Genomic DNA, 14,046 nt, shown 5'->3' with positions numbered 1-14,046 from the left:
ATACTGACTCCTTTCTCAGTTCTTTTATGCTGTTGTTGTTTTTTTTTTTTTTTTCATCCTTTTTGGAGCTTAACAGCCATGGTCACTAAGAACCGAAGCTGTGCAGAAGTAAATGCCACTCGTTCTTAATGGATGACAGAGGCAGAAAACTGCACAGTGTCTGAGCAGAAGTCAAAGGGCCGTCTCGGTATGTCCAAGGCTATTCAACCCCCTGTTAAAGTCCTAAATGCTAGTCAAACTCTGAGTGTTCCCACAACCCCTCCTCCAACTCAGACCTGATGGACAATGTAGCCTGAAACAAAACTGGAGTGTTTCTATCGCCGGTCAGCGGTATGGTGTTTAGACAGGAATGTAGACTGCTCTCTGCATCCGAGCAGAGCAGCGCTACCCAAAGTGACCCAGTGAACCATCGTTTTTATAGAGCAAGAGAATAAACTTGACAGCTGAGACCACTAAACCTCTGAGAAAGAAACTGAGAGCAAATGAGAGTGAGAGAGGGAGAGAGAGAGAAACAGGCTCTTTTGGTGCTCTGTTAAATTTCTACAGCCAATAAAATAGAGCTGTTATTTGAACCTCTCCTGTCTTTCTCACTCCCACAATTTTAAAAGGGTCATATCATACATATTTTTGGACCAAAATAGTTTTTAGCACCTTAATTCAGTAATTTAGTTTTATTTATAAAATGTACTAATTTTACACCCTACACCTACAAAAGTTTGAGTTACGAAGTCTCTTATGCTCACCAAGGCTGCATTTATTTAATAAAAAAAAACAGTAAAAAGAGCCATTCTGTGAAATATTATTACAATGTAAAATAACCGTTTTTTATTTAAAATTTTTTTAAAGTGTAATTTATTCCCACAATGGCATCACAGTCTTCAGTGTCACATGATCCTTTAGAAATCCTTCTAATATGCTGATTTGGTGCTCAAGAAACATTATTATCAATTTTGAAATAAGTTTTGCTGCTTAATATTTTTAGGGAAACCATGATACATTTTTTCAGGGTTCTTTAATGCATAAATGTTCAAAAGAATAGCATTTATTTGAAATTAAAATCTTTTGTAAAATTATAAATGCCTTTATACTGTCACTTTATCAACTTAATTTTCCTTGCTGAATAAATTTAATTTATTTAAAAATAAGTTTCTTTCAACAACAACAACAACAACAGCAACAAGTGAACTTTTTATTAAATATGCAACTTGGTTTAAAAGTTTAACTGAATATTAAATATGCAACTTGGTTTTAAAAATTATGTTTTTGGAATGTGGAAGAACTTTGGAGAAAATTACAGAGTGTTTTCATGGCACAATGAACTGAAAGGACAATTTGATTATTATTATTTGTCACCAAAATGAGGCCTTTTTCACATAATTTATCATTTTAATCTGTCTCATCCATTAGTGTTCTCAGACATCTACTTCCTTTTTGCTACAGATTATACACTCAATGGTTGATTTGTTCACCCAGACACAGGGCTTTAAAATGACAAGACTCTTTATCTGCGCTCTGCATTTCAGGAGCAAATAAGCATGTTTGCTAGAGACAGCGAGATTCAGAAAGAGAAAGAGAGAACAATGGATGGAAGAGACACAAAGGAAAATGAAAAAAAATAAATAAAAGGAGGTGGGAACATAATGAGGAAGATATGTCAGCCAGAAGTTATTAGCTAATTTGCCAAAGGGGATTTTGCTAGTATTTGCCATGTTGATTCATTACTCATTTCAAATTGTGTGACAGATGACAACAAAGATCATCTTCCATTTTAAATTCTGCTCAACCACGCCAGAGACAGAAAGTTTGAAATAACCACGATGAACATATAACCACATCATTCTCCCATATATATATATTTTTTTTTTTTACACACACTTGAGTGCTTAACTATGCTGCCTGCATCTTGAGCAGGTTTATCCTCTCAGTGTGAGAACAGTGGGTGATGCGTACCAGCAGATGAGTCCGGCAGCAACAGCAGCCCAAGTGACACAGCAGGAGTTGGATTTCTTACTTTCCTCTTCCTCCTCATCCTTCCGACAGCAGCACAGGCAGCTCAGGTAGATGGCCAGGCACAGCAGATTCACACCGAGCCCAGCTGCTGCTACACAGCCCAGGAAGATGAGCGACTGAAACAGAGAAAAACATGAGATATGAGTTTCTTTGTTAAAAGAGACATATGAGGAAAACTTATTCTTCTTTTGAAATGAAAATATGCCATTTATAACACAAAGCTCCCTTATCAGTCAACATATGGAAACAAAATTCTCAGAGTTGTTCAGAAAGCGTCACTGCTATGCTATCTGAATTATGAGTACTCTAACAAATGACCAACCATATTTAAATAAAAATGCATATTCAGTTTACAATGCTTAAAGTTAACATGAAATTCAAATTAACTCCATGTCCTGATGCATGTTTTTCTGTGTACAATTTATACATGCATTTTTTTCATGATCCAATCAACTACTAATGGACAACAAATCAAACCCAGTCCAACATTTTTTCCTTATTCATCATTATTTCATTGTGAAATAAGTCAGATTATGCAAGTAAAATGGGTTATGGATGCTGTTGATTTTCTTTTTTTTTTTTTTTTTTTTTTATGTGCAACATGTTGTACTGTTGACTTTTTTATTTTTTAGAAAAACAAAATGGGTTACGAATTATTAGAACAATTTTTTCATGATCCAATTAACTCCTAATGGATAAAATCAATCCCTGTCCAACATTTTTTCCTCATTGATTTCCCTGTTTCACTGTGAAATGCGTCTGATTATGCAAGTAAAATGGAATATGAAATACCCTTTTAAACTAGAAAAAAAAAAAAAAAAAAACAGCAAAAAGGCTGTCATCTTCCCTTTTGCCAAACAGGTAGGGTTGAAAACTTCAACACCCATAATGCACTGGGCATGTTGCCATCCAAGGCCAGTCCCATCAGTCTGCTATGGATACCAGTCAATTACCGCCTTGCTTTAGTAGGAAATACTTCTTAGCAAACTTTTTTTTTAAATATATACTTTATTATGTCTTTCAATTCAAGCATAATTTCTTAGCAAACTTTTAGTCATAATGGTGTCGACTAGGGATGTGCACAAATAGTCGAATATTCGAATATTCGTTTTGTAATTAATATTCGAAAAATAAAAATACTATTCGAATTTTACTATGTTGCTTTCCTGGCCGTAAATCCAGTGAATCCATGATAAATCCTAAGCACTAAAACTCGCAGTTATAACTAAATGCACCAGGTGGCGCTGTGGAGCGTGTTTAACAAGTTTATTTTATATGATCGAAACAATGTTGCCTCGCAAAGTTTGGAATTACTTGGATGAAAACGATCTTACAAAATGGAATTACGTTTGATCAAATTAATTAATGAAACCGAGTTATCATAATATCAACACCATAATGAGAAAGCACATGAAATCTAAATACCCATCGAGTGAGGAAAGACAGCTGTCCATCACTGCATTCACGACAGGTAAGCACAGCTGTAAGTTATCCTCGAGTGAGCCAAGATGATAACTTATCTGATAGCAAAATGATTTTGCATGATTATGCTTCCTTTAAGTTTCGTCGAGGGAGATATATTTATGAACACAAAACAAAGTGCTGCTGTTAGAAACTTGGCTTAGCACACAGTTATGTATTATTATCTTTGTGTCTCTGCAACGTCTGTCAGCGCAGCTCGTTTTCTCACCCGAGCATGTGGATATTATTGTTTTTCTCAACGTGAACATGTGAAACAATATGAACACGATAACCATATACTGACTCGAGTGTATTATGTACGTTTTGTATAATAACTGGCGCTGTCTGCTTTATTAGTATTTTTCCCGCTCACGCTGCTTGAGATTAAATGCTTTTGTTCTTAATATTTTCTGTTTACACATATTGTTTAATGCTTTGAACTAAAAGAAAACCTTAAGATATAATGTAAGCTTGTTGTGTATACTGCCTAATCGTAAGCTTGTTCAGAAATGTTTACAAAATCTTGATGAATATAAAACGGTAACGTCCTTCTCGTTTAACCTCATTTAAATAAACGAATATTCGAATATTCGTTTTTTACGAGCCCAAATATTCTAATACAATATTTTGGAAAAATGCCCATCCCTAGTGTCGACTTGTATTGTTCCTGAGTGCTAGAATTCAAAGAGTAAATGTATAGCGGGAGTTAGCCTTTTTGGTTTCCAGTGAAGGATCCAACGCATTGTAAGCAGCAGCTAAAGGCAGCAAACTTTAGTAGGAAATACTTCATAGCAAACTTTTAGTAATAATGGTATCGACTTGTATTGTTCCCGGGTGCAAGAATTCAAAGAGTAAATGTATAGTGGGTAGGGCTGGACGATTATGGCCTAAAATCAAAACCTCGATTAATTGAACATTTCACCTCGATTACGATTAATGAACGATTATTTTGTTTGTTTGTTTGTTTGTTTTTTGCCCTCATAGTTCACTGACAAGGTTTTCTGTAAATATGACTGACTATTAAAGGTGATATTTTTTCCTATTTAAAGAGATGCTAGACATAACAGCTCAATTTCAGCAGTAAATTGTATAGCGGGAGTTAGATTTCCTTTTTGATAAAGATAAATTTAGCCAGTACCAGTACAAGGATGCGTGTGAATTAGTCATACCGTCTCTGTACTGTGGGTTGTAAATGGTTACTCCAAAATAAGTGACACTAAGCTATAAGCGTTTTGAGTTTCTAAACTACTTTAGTGATAATCACTGGCAGCGCTGACTAGTTTCTGCGTTCCTCTCTGTGCGCGCGACTTTAGTTTTAGCAGCTACTGTTTGTATGAGTGTTTGTGCCACACTGCAGCTGCGCAGCGCGGTAGCTCGGAATAATAATACATCCGATCGTCTAATCGCTTGAATGTACAAACCTTAAAACAAATACAACTGACAAAGTTTAGTGAAGACGCAAGGCTCACCGCTCACGCGCCATCACTATGTGTTGAACCGGCGTTCAACTCCGTGTTTTGCTTTTATGCCACTGACTGGACGGGGTGGAGTCATGTGGCTACACACGTGGTAATGTTTTTAAGGGTAAAGTATTAACAGGATTAAAAAAACCGAAATAACCGACATGGGAAAATTACGTCGGTTAGAGGTTCTGAATTTCGGTTTCGGTTACTTTTCGATTAATCGTCCAGCCCTAATAGTGGGAGTGAGTTACTTTCGGTTTCCAGTGAAGGATCCAGTGCATTGTAAGCAGCGGCTAAAGGCTGCAAACAACCGTAAAAACGGAGAGAAGGCTGTGACGGAAAATCAGAAAAAACCTCAGTGTTTTTAGTCAACATTTTTAAACTAGGTGTCCATGAGTATAGTGTTTTAGGCCAAACGGAGGGGAAAAGTTGAAAAAAAAAAAAAACTACCCTTCTGTCAGTTCCACCCAAGCCCCCCTCAAAGCAAAATGCCGTCGCGAACAGATAAGCAAGCTGTTGCCATAGTGTTCCAGTTTCACCAGTTTCAGTTGTTTAAAGAGTAGACATACAATTTTCTGTGATAAACCTACCCTTGACTTACCTTGGAGCTTTACTTCAAAGGGGGGAAAAGTTATATGTATAAAAGATACAAAAGTGTATAAAAGTTATAGGTGCAGAATATGGCCCTTTAAAAACATTAATAAAATAGAATCCCAATACAATCTTAACACGCACAGTACAAACATGAAAATCTCAGATGCAGCTTTAACATTTGGCTATATTTAAAGTTTCCATTTGTACTAACTGTCCTATGACCTTGTCTGCCAATGCAAGTTTCTTGTTAATGAAGAATGAAGTCATGACCTCCTGAGATTTTTTCCGAACACAGACAATGATAACACAGAGGTCTTTTCCAGTTGTAACAAACTATCATATATCTTAGAGTTCCAGTTGATAGATCCGGAGCTATTTTAGTCCCACAGTCTTTAATGGGGGCACAAGGTAGCATGTTGCTCTGCCAATGCTTAGTACCACATACACACCACCGTTAAAGGAGAATGATCTCATTTTTGGCATTGAAAATGGTCTTAACTGGGTTGAAAACCTTCACCCAGACAGGAATCTAAGGATTTTAAGCAGTGACCGGGGATAAATATGACAACCGATGGGGCAGTACAATTATTCAACAAAGCCACACTCATATACACACACCATGTCGTATCCCATCCTCCTCTCAGCTCTGAAGGGGATGGAGAAAGTAGGACAGCTATAGCAAGCAGCCCAGAGTCTATATTTGCTGCATCACCATCCCTGTTTCTTGCATTGTCTGTCTCTCTCGGTTACATTCAACACTGTCTCTTTCATCCAGTGGGTGGTGGGACATCCTAAGCCATCTGCTTCACTACCATCTATTAACGCTAAGACTAATAAGCCAACCAATCTACCCACAATTCTGCATTCATTCACTGTGTGAGAGAAACTATAGTTAGAAATCACAACAGACAAGATAAAGAATTATGTTGTAATATAATTTCATTTGAGATTATATAACACCTGTGAACATTACCGTAATTACAAGATTACAGTTTATAAAAAGCGTTTACATCCTTGTAGAACTTTTAATTACACCTTGTAAACTTTGATTTTTCTCTGACTTCTACCACCTGACCGCTGCAGCATCTACCAGAAAAACTCAAAATGGCAACGGCTTCAGCAGTGAAATGTATAGGTAAGCCAGTTATTTCATATTTTTTTCTGTTTAATAATATCATAAGACTATTTTTTAATGTTTTAAAGGGATAGTTCACCCAAAAATTAAAATTCTGTCATCATTTACTCCCCGTCAAATAATTCCAAACCTGTATCAATTTTTTTTTTTTTGTTCTGCTGAACACAAAAGGAAAATATCTTGTCTCCGCCCTATGGTAGTAAATGGGGGGTGAGGTCTGTTTGGTTGTACTGGTACTGTACGGAATGGTACTGTAATAGTCCACTAAACATGAAACCCAGTGTCTCATTTCAGTCATATTGTCTGAAAAAAGATGAGTCTGTGTAAACCCCTCCTCCACCTTTGAGGATGGTGAATTCCCCATCAGGCCTTTGTGAAGGGTAAATAGGGGTTGATGAAGGTACTGTGATGAGGAAATGGGGGGAGGAGGCACACAGACTGCCACAGGGGGGTCTTATGGGAGGGGATGGGGCACATTTTAGGGAACGAGCGCGTGTTTTCATTCTCACTGAAGAGTGGTGATGAGAGAGAGAGAGAGAGAGAGAGAGAGAGAGAGAGAGAGAGAGTGTGTGAGTGAGTGAGTGAGTGAGTGAGTGAGTGAGTGAGTATCAGCAAGGGAAGCAGTTGGTGTGGAAATAAGAGGAGAAAGACTGGCATTATGTTTACTGCTTTTGGCCAGCTTTTGGCCAGAGACGGGGTGAAAAAAAAGCTCACACATAAATAAACATCACCATGGCAACCTCCAGGTCCTCTCTGCCCTTGTAGTTAAGTCCTGGGACAAAGTGAAAAGAGGAATTATCATTGACTATTTTAATGAAGCAGCGTGTGATACATGACTGGAATTACCCTGACTAAATCCTGTGATCTTAGTGAACTACGAGAAACTTGTTCTGTTTGACAGGGAAAAGAGATTAATAATGGGTGGTATTAGCAAAATCCTATATCAAGGCAACATTAACAGTACATCAATAAATCATAAAATAGGTATTTTGGCAGAAAATTCAACTAAAAATTTAATGAAATAGACATGTGTATTTTTATATAACTCAGTGAATTATTTTATTTTATTTAATTATATATATTTGAATTTGAATTTAATTTAATTTATTTTTGTTTAATTAAAAAAATATATATTAATTTATTTTTTTGTTTTTTTACTGGAGCCTGATGGATGCAGACCAAAAGATAAAATTAGCTGCACTGATAAAAATTATATGCTTGATTTACTTAAAAAATATAATGAATTCTTTTGCATAATTTTATTACGTAGATCTAACAAGACTAGTCTTTGTACAAACTACTTAATTTTTCTGTTTGTTGAAATAAAATTTGCACACAAAGTTAACTAAATTTTAGCATTCAAGACACATTGGACACATTCAAGAACCATTTTCACAACTTTTACAAAATCTTCACTCTGCAAAGTCTCTTTTTGTTAGGCGTTACCCAGAAGGTGGGTATATTCCCTTTATGGCATGCCCAAAACAGTTGTTTTTATTATTAAAACAACTTTAATTGTTGTTAGCAGGTCCTCAACCCAAGCACATGTTCTACACTTCACCACGATGGTAACCCCAAAACTATTAACATAACAGAAACTTTTAAATACCAACATAATAGAACAGTAAACATTAAAAAGTCTCTCCATTTTCTCATGTTGCTAAAAACTCCTTAAAATAACACTTTATTTCAACATTTACACTCCTAGATCAGCCCCTTTGCAAAGCATGATGGGTTGTGAAAGTCTTGTTTGATTGAGTCCTGGTTGAGTTTACTTGATTGAAACATGTTATTTTAATATGAAAACATCAAGTTAAGTCAAAAAGTAATTGTTTTAAGTCAAATTAACATGAAGCAATTAAATTTGAACCAGAAACCTAATACAATGGTGTTGAATCAAAATAAGTTGTTTACATAAAGTGAACAGCATCAAAAAATCATTTTTTTGAGTGTGTAACAAATGATTATGTCTGGCATGAGTAAAAAAGCAGCTTCACATTATGTAAGAATCAAAACAATAGAACAAATACTATAAAAATGAATAGTTCCAAGACAAGTTCTTCCACATCTTGGCTTGTCAGACACATCCTGCTCTATATTTTCACATTAATCCTTGTTTGAATAACAAAGCAGTCCTGCCACTATTGGCCAAGCCAATATATTTATTAAAGTGCAGTAAGATACTGTTTGACACATCTCTCCCATTACATAATATATGCCCTACACAAGATATACAGGTAAAGAAATGGACAACTGAATCCCACAAAATGATGCAAAGAGTGTAAACAAGAAGGATAGGCAGTGGAGAGAAAAACATTGCATGTGTTTGCGCAAGAGAGATACGGACAGAGAAGGAAGATAAATCATGCAATAAAGATTCAGAGCCATTATTATAAACACAATGAATTGCTTCAGAATACATTTGGAATACACTCCAAAAATGCATAAACACCACCGTGTTGCAGCCTTATCTGGCCTTACAGCACACTCGTACAGCAAAAGTGAGTGTGTAATTATAACAGTCAAACAAATACAATGTACACGCACACACAGAGAGTGTGCATTAATACCAGGCAGACATGAATAATGGAACACCTGCATTATCCTCTATGGAAATAAAGCAAAGAGGAATTATTTACACACTCCCACACTTCTTCACTAAGTCATTTCCACCCACCCATATTCCCTTGTCATTCAAACACACAAACAGACGGGACACAACAAGACTGAGAGCTGTTTTTCAATTAGCCGCCGCTGATTCTTACAAATGTCCACAGGATTACAGCACAGGGTTCCCACACCTTTTCACCAATGAATTTACATGGCACTTCTATCTGTTTGTGATAACTGGATTTTTAAAGTAATTTTTAAGACTGGACTCTCAATTTCTAGTCAATATTTTAGAGCTAAATAAAAATATAAAAAATGTCTGTGAATTTTCAAGTTTATACTCATTGCTATGACATATAGAGGGTATGCATTGATGTCCCTTTCCCGCTGGAACACGCCCCCGCAGCCGGACTAAGTGGCAAAAGAGCCTGCTGCATGACTGGATTTAATAGGGAAAACCGTGTAAACATGAGTAAAACACAAATAAAACAAACTATTAAACTAAAGGTTGGACTTGATAGTGTTCCTTACAACTCACCAAAGATCCAGTAATACATGGTTATTGACATGCAGATAGGAATTGTGTTTCCTGACATTTATAATTTCGACAAATTTGCCTGTGAACGCTTTATAAATACTAAATAGTTATGTCTAATTTCAGGTGATCACTTATATCAATGTTATATATATTCGTCCAGCCCTAAAACGGCCTATTTTTTTGTCAGAGTTAATTAAAAAAAAAAAACACCCAGTTATGCAGAATGTAAGATGGTAAACATTTAATTGATGAGTTGTTAACACAATATATAACAATACAATTTAATTATATATATATATATATATATATATATATATATATATATATATATATATATATATATATATATATATATATATATATATATATATATATATATATATATATATATAGGGTATGATTTTACCGCAAAATTCAACATATTGACACAAAATTACAACTGTAAATCAACTTTTCACTGCCTGGAGACCAGTATGTTTCTGTGAATTGCAGCGATCGATCCAATTGCTTCTCTTTTCTGTAGCTTTCGTCAGTCTGTAAAAATATACCTCAGATTTCTTGTCAAATCAAATCAAAGCTCTTTCCCATTTGGATGTGTTTTGTGTGTTTTTCGTGTCATTCACAATGAAAATCAATGCTGCCTGCCACTTAGTCTTTTTGCCACTCAGTGGATGCAGTCACAACAGCCGACGGTGATGTCACATGCATACCCTCTATGTGGAAATCAGAATTTTAAAATTCCCTCATATTCCATAACTGTGGAAATGCTCCTAGTAATAAAGTACCCCTTTTATGCTATTTTTAACTTTGTTTTGGAGGTCTGCTACAATAGGTTTGCATGCATCCAAGGTCAAAAACACTTTAATTTTCTCATAATATACAGTGGGTACGGAAAGTATTCAGACCCCCCTTAAATTTTTCGCTCTTTGTTATATTGCAGCCATTTGCTAAAATCATTTAAAAGGATAGTTCACCCAAAAATGAAAATTCTGTCATCATTTACTCTCCCTCAAGTTGTTCCAAACCTGTATAATTTTCTTTGTTCTGTTGAACACAAAGGAAGATATTTTGAAGAATGTGTTAAACTGAACTGTTCTGGGGCACCATTGACTGCCATAGTAGTTTTTTTTCCTACTATGGAAGTCAATGGTGCCCCAAAGTGGCCTGGTTACAAACTTTCTTCAAAATATCTTCCTTTGTGTTCAGCAGAACAAAGAAAATTATACAGGTTTGGAACAACTTGAGGGAGAGTAAATGATGATAGAATTTTCATTTTTGGGTGAACTATCCCTTTAAGTTCATTTTTTTTCCCTTATTAATGTACACACAGCACCCCATATTGACAGAAAAACACAGAATTGTTGACATTTTTGCAGATTTATTAAAAAAGAAAAACTGAAATATCACATGGTCCTAAGTATTCAAACCCTTTGCTGTGACACTCATATATTTAACTCAGGTGCTGTCCATTTCTTCTGATCATCCTTGAGATGGTTCTACACCTTCATTTGAGTTCAGCTGTGTTTGATTATACTGATTAGACTTGATTAGGAAAGCCACACACCTGTCTATATAAGACCTTACAGCTCACTGTGCATGTCAGAGCAAATGAGAATCATGAGATCAAAGGAACTGCCTGAAGAGCTCAGAGACAGAATTGTGGCAAGGCACAGATCTGGCCAAGGTTACAAACAAATTTCTGCTGCACTTAAGGTTCCTAAGAGCACAGTGGCCTCCATAATCTTTAAATGGAAGACGTTTGGGACGACCAGAGCCCTTCCTAGAGCTTGCCATCCGGCCAAACTGAGCTATCGGGGGAGAAGAGCCTTGGTGAGAGAGGTAAAGAAGAACCCAAAGATCACTGTGGCTGAGCTCCAGAGATGCAGTCGGGAGATGGGAGAAAGTTGTAGAAAGTCAACCATCACTGCAGCCCTCCACCAGTCGGGGCTTTATGGCAGAGTGGCCCGACGGAAGCCTCTCCTCAGTGCAAGACACATGAAAGCCTGCATGGAGTTTGCCAAGATGGTGAGAAATAAGATTCTCTGGTCTTATGAGACCAATATAGAAGTTTTTGGCCTTAATTCTAAACAGTATGTGTGGAGAAAACCAGGCACTGCTCATCACCTGTCCAATACAGTCCCAACAGTGAAGCATCGTGGTGGCAGCATCATGCTGTGGGGGTGTTTTTCAGCTGCAGGGACAGGACGACTGGTTGCAATCGAGGGAAAGATGAATGCGGCCAAGTACAGGGATATCCTGGACGAAAACCTTCTCCAGAGTGCTCAGGACCTCAGACTGGGCCGAAGGTTTACCTTCCAACAAGACAATGACCCTAAGCACACAGCTAAAATAACGAAAGGAGTGGCTTCACAACAACTCCGTGACTGTTCTTGAATGGCCCAGCCAGAGCCCTGACTTAAACCCAATTGAGCATCTCTGGAGAGACCTAAAAATGGCTGTCCACCAACGTTTACCATCAACCTGACAGAACTGGAGAGGATCTGCAAGGAGGAATGGCAGAGGATCCCCAAATCCAGGTCTGAAAAACTTGTTGCATCTTTCCCAAAAAGACTCATGGCTGTATTAGATCAAAAGGGTGCTGAATACTAAATACTGAGCAAAGGGTCTGAATACTTAGGACCATGTGATATTTCAGTTTTTCTTTTTTAAGAAATCTGCAAAAATGTCAACAATTCTGTGTTTTTCTGTCAATATGGGGTGCTGTGTGTACATTAATGAGGAAAAAAAAGAACTTAAATGATTTTAGCAAATGGCTGCAATATAACAAAGAGTGAAAAATTTAAGGGGGTCTGAATACTTTCCGTACCCACTGTACATTGCAGCATCACCTTTTTTCTCACAGTGTCTCCTTTCTCAGAGCCTGCTCTGCTCTGATTGGTCAAACAGCAAAAGTTTGTTTTGGCTGGTCTACCACTTACAGTACATGTCGGAAACGGCCATTACCATATCTGTATTTTACCTCCGGAGGCTCAGCACTTGTATACACAGTGATAGGAACAGTAACAGTGGTGTTTTTTCCATATCAATTCCAGCGCGAGTCCTCATCCTTTTGAAGTGCGTGCAAAATGGATTCTCAGCACAGAAAAAAAGCGTTCTCTTGACATGTCAACATGAAAAGATGAAAAAAAAAAACAAAAAACGGCCAGGCCTCAGCTACAACTACAGTGTTTGAGGGCGGGTCAAAGTAGACATTGTTCATGGGCAGCCAATAAAGACCATAGGCTGGCATTATGCAAATTTGTTACAAACCTACAGAGGTTTGAGCAGGAAGTTAGACTGGAATTACTGACGACTCGTTTCAGACAGTTCAGAATTTGTTCTTTCTTTTGGAAGACGATAATTAAATTTATCCTGCACTTTGATCTTTGAAACTTTACAGACCGTTTACATTCACAAACAGCTATATTTCATGAAAGGTAACATCAGAAAAAGCATAATAGGGACACTTTAAAAAGTCAGCATGATTTGGAAAACAAAATTTTAACTGATTTACTTTCTCAAAAAACATCCTTATTGTGAATGATTCATAATGTCCAAATGCTTTATCAAATTGTAAAAACTGATTAACTTCTTTCTTTTCAACCTCAACTCATAAAATCAAGTCCCGCCCACGTTTTATTTTTCAGTGAACATCCTGTGTCACTCAGAAATACAGATTATATATGGAAAATGGGTTGCGAATGACATTTCATGTTGACTCTGTATGAGCGAGGTCTGACAATGAGTCCCCTCAGAAAACGGCATGCTTTTCTGTGCTTAAGACTGAATGTAAATAAGGGAAATGTTGCTTACAGGTCTTCCATAATATTTTTATATGTTTCAACTCTGCTGTGTTTAAAAAGCAACCACCCTCTTCCACTTTTTGTTTTTCCTTTACTTTTATCATTTAATTTCTATAGTCCATCCATCTTATAGCATTTATAAAGCATATAGAGAGACATCTGAGAGAAAGAAAGAAAGAGGACAGACGAGAGAAGGACGGGTGGGGAGAAAAGGGGGAAAACCATGGAGGAAGAAGAAAGGACAGTAAAGAGGTGGGGAAACGCAGAAGTAAGGAGCTGGTAAGGAGGGTAGAGAGGATAATGTGAAAGAAAAAAATGGGAAGGACACAAGGGAGGGATAAAAGGGGTTCAAACAGAGGATTATGGGAATAAAGTGGCGTGGAATCTCCACGACAGAGAACAAAAGACACAACGCAGCCCATGTGAATGCAA

At 36.9% G+C, this 14,046-nt stretch overlaps 1 protein-coding gene across 5 annotated transcripts in view; it reads right to left on the bottom strand.

The window, feature by feature from the left end:
• ttyh2 (tweety family member 2) overlaps positions 1 to 14,046 on the bottom strand; it is a 69,771-nt gene that overhangs the window by 43,221 nt on the left and 12,504 nt on the right. For all 5 annotated transcript variants that reach the window (XM_048169906.1, XM_048169908.1, XM_048169909.1 and 2 more), the window contains exon 2: positions 1,951 to 2,126. In XM_048169906.1, the coding sequence (XP_048025863.1) occupies positions 1,951 to 2,126 (176 nt within the window). The remainder of the gene's footprint in view (positions 1 to 1,950; positions 2,127 to 14,046) is intronic.

Source organism: Megalobrama amblycephala, linkage group LG20 (assembly GCF_018812025.1).
Source record: "Megalobrama amblycephala isolate DHTTF-2021 linkage group LG20, ASM1881202v1, whole genome shotgun sequence".
In the NCBI taxonomy this organism is placed as follows: Eukaryota; Metazoa; Chordata; class Actinopteri; order Cypriniformes; family Xenocyprididae; genus Megalobrama; species Megalobrama amblycephala.
This window is presented reverse-complemented; position numbering and strand designations above follow the sequence as displayed.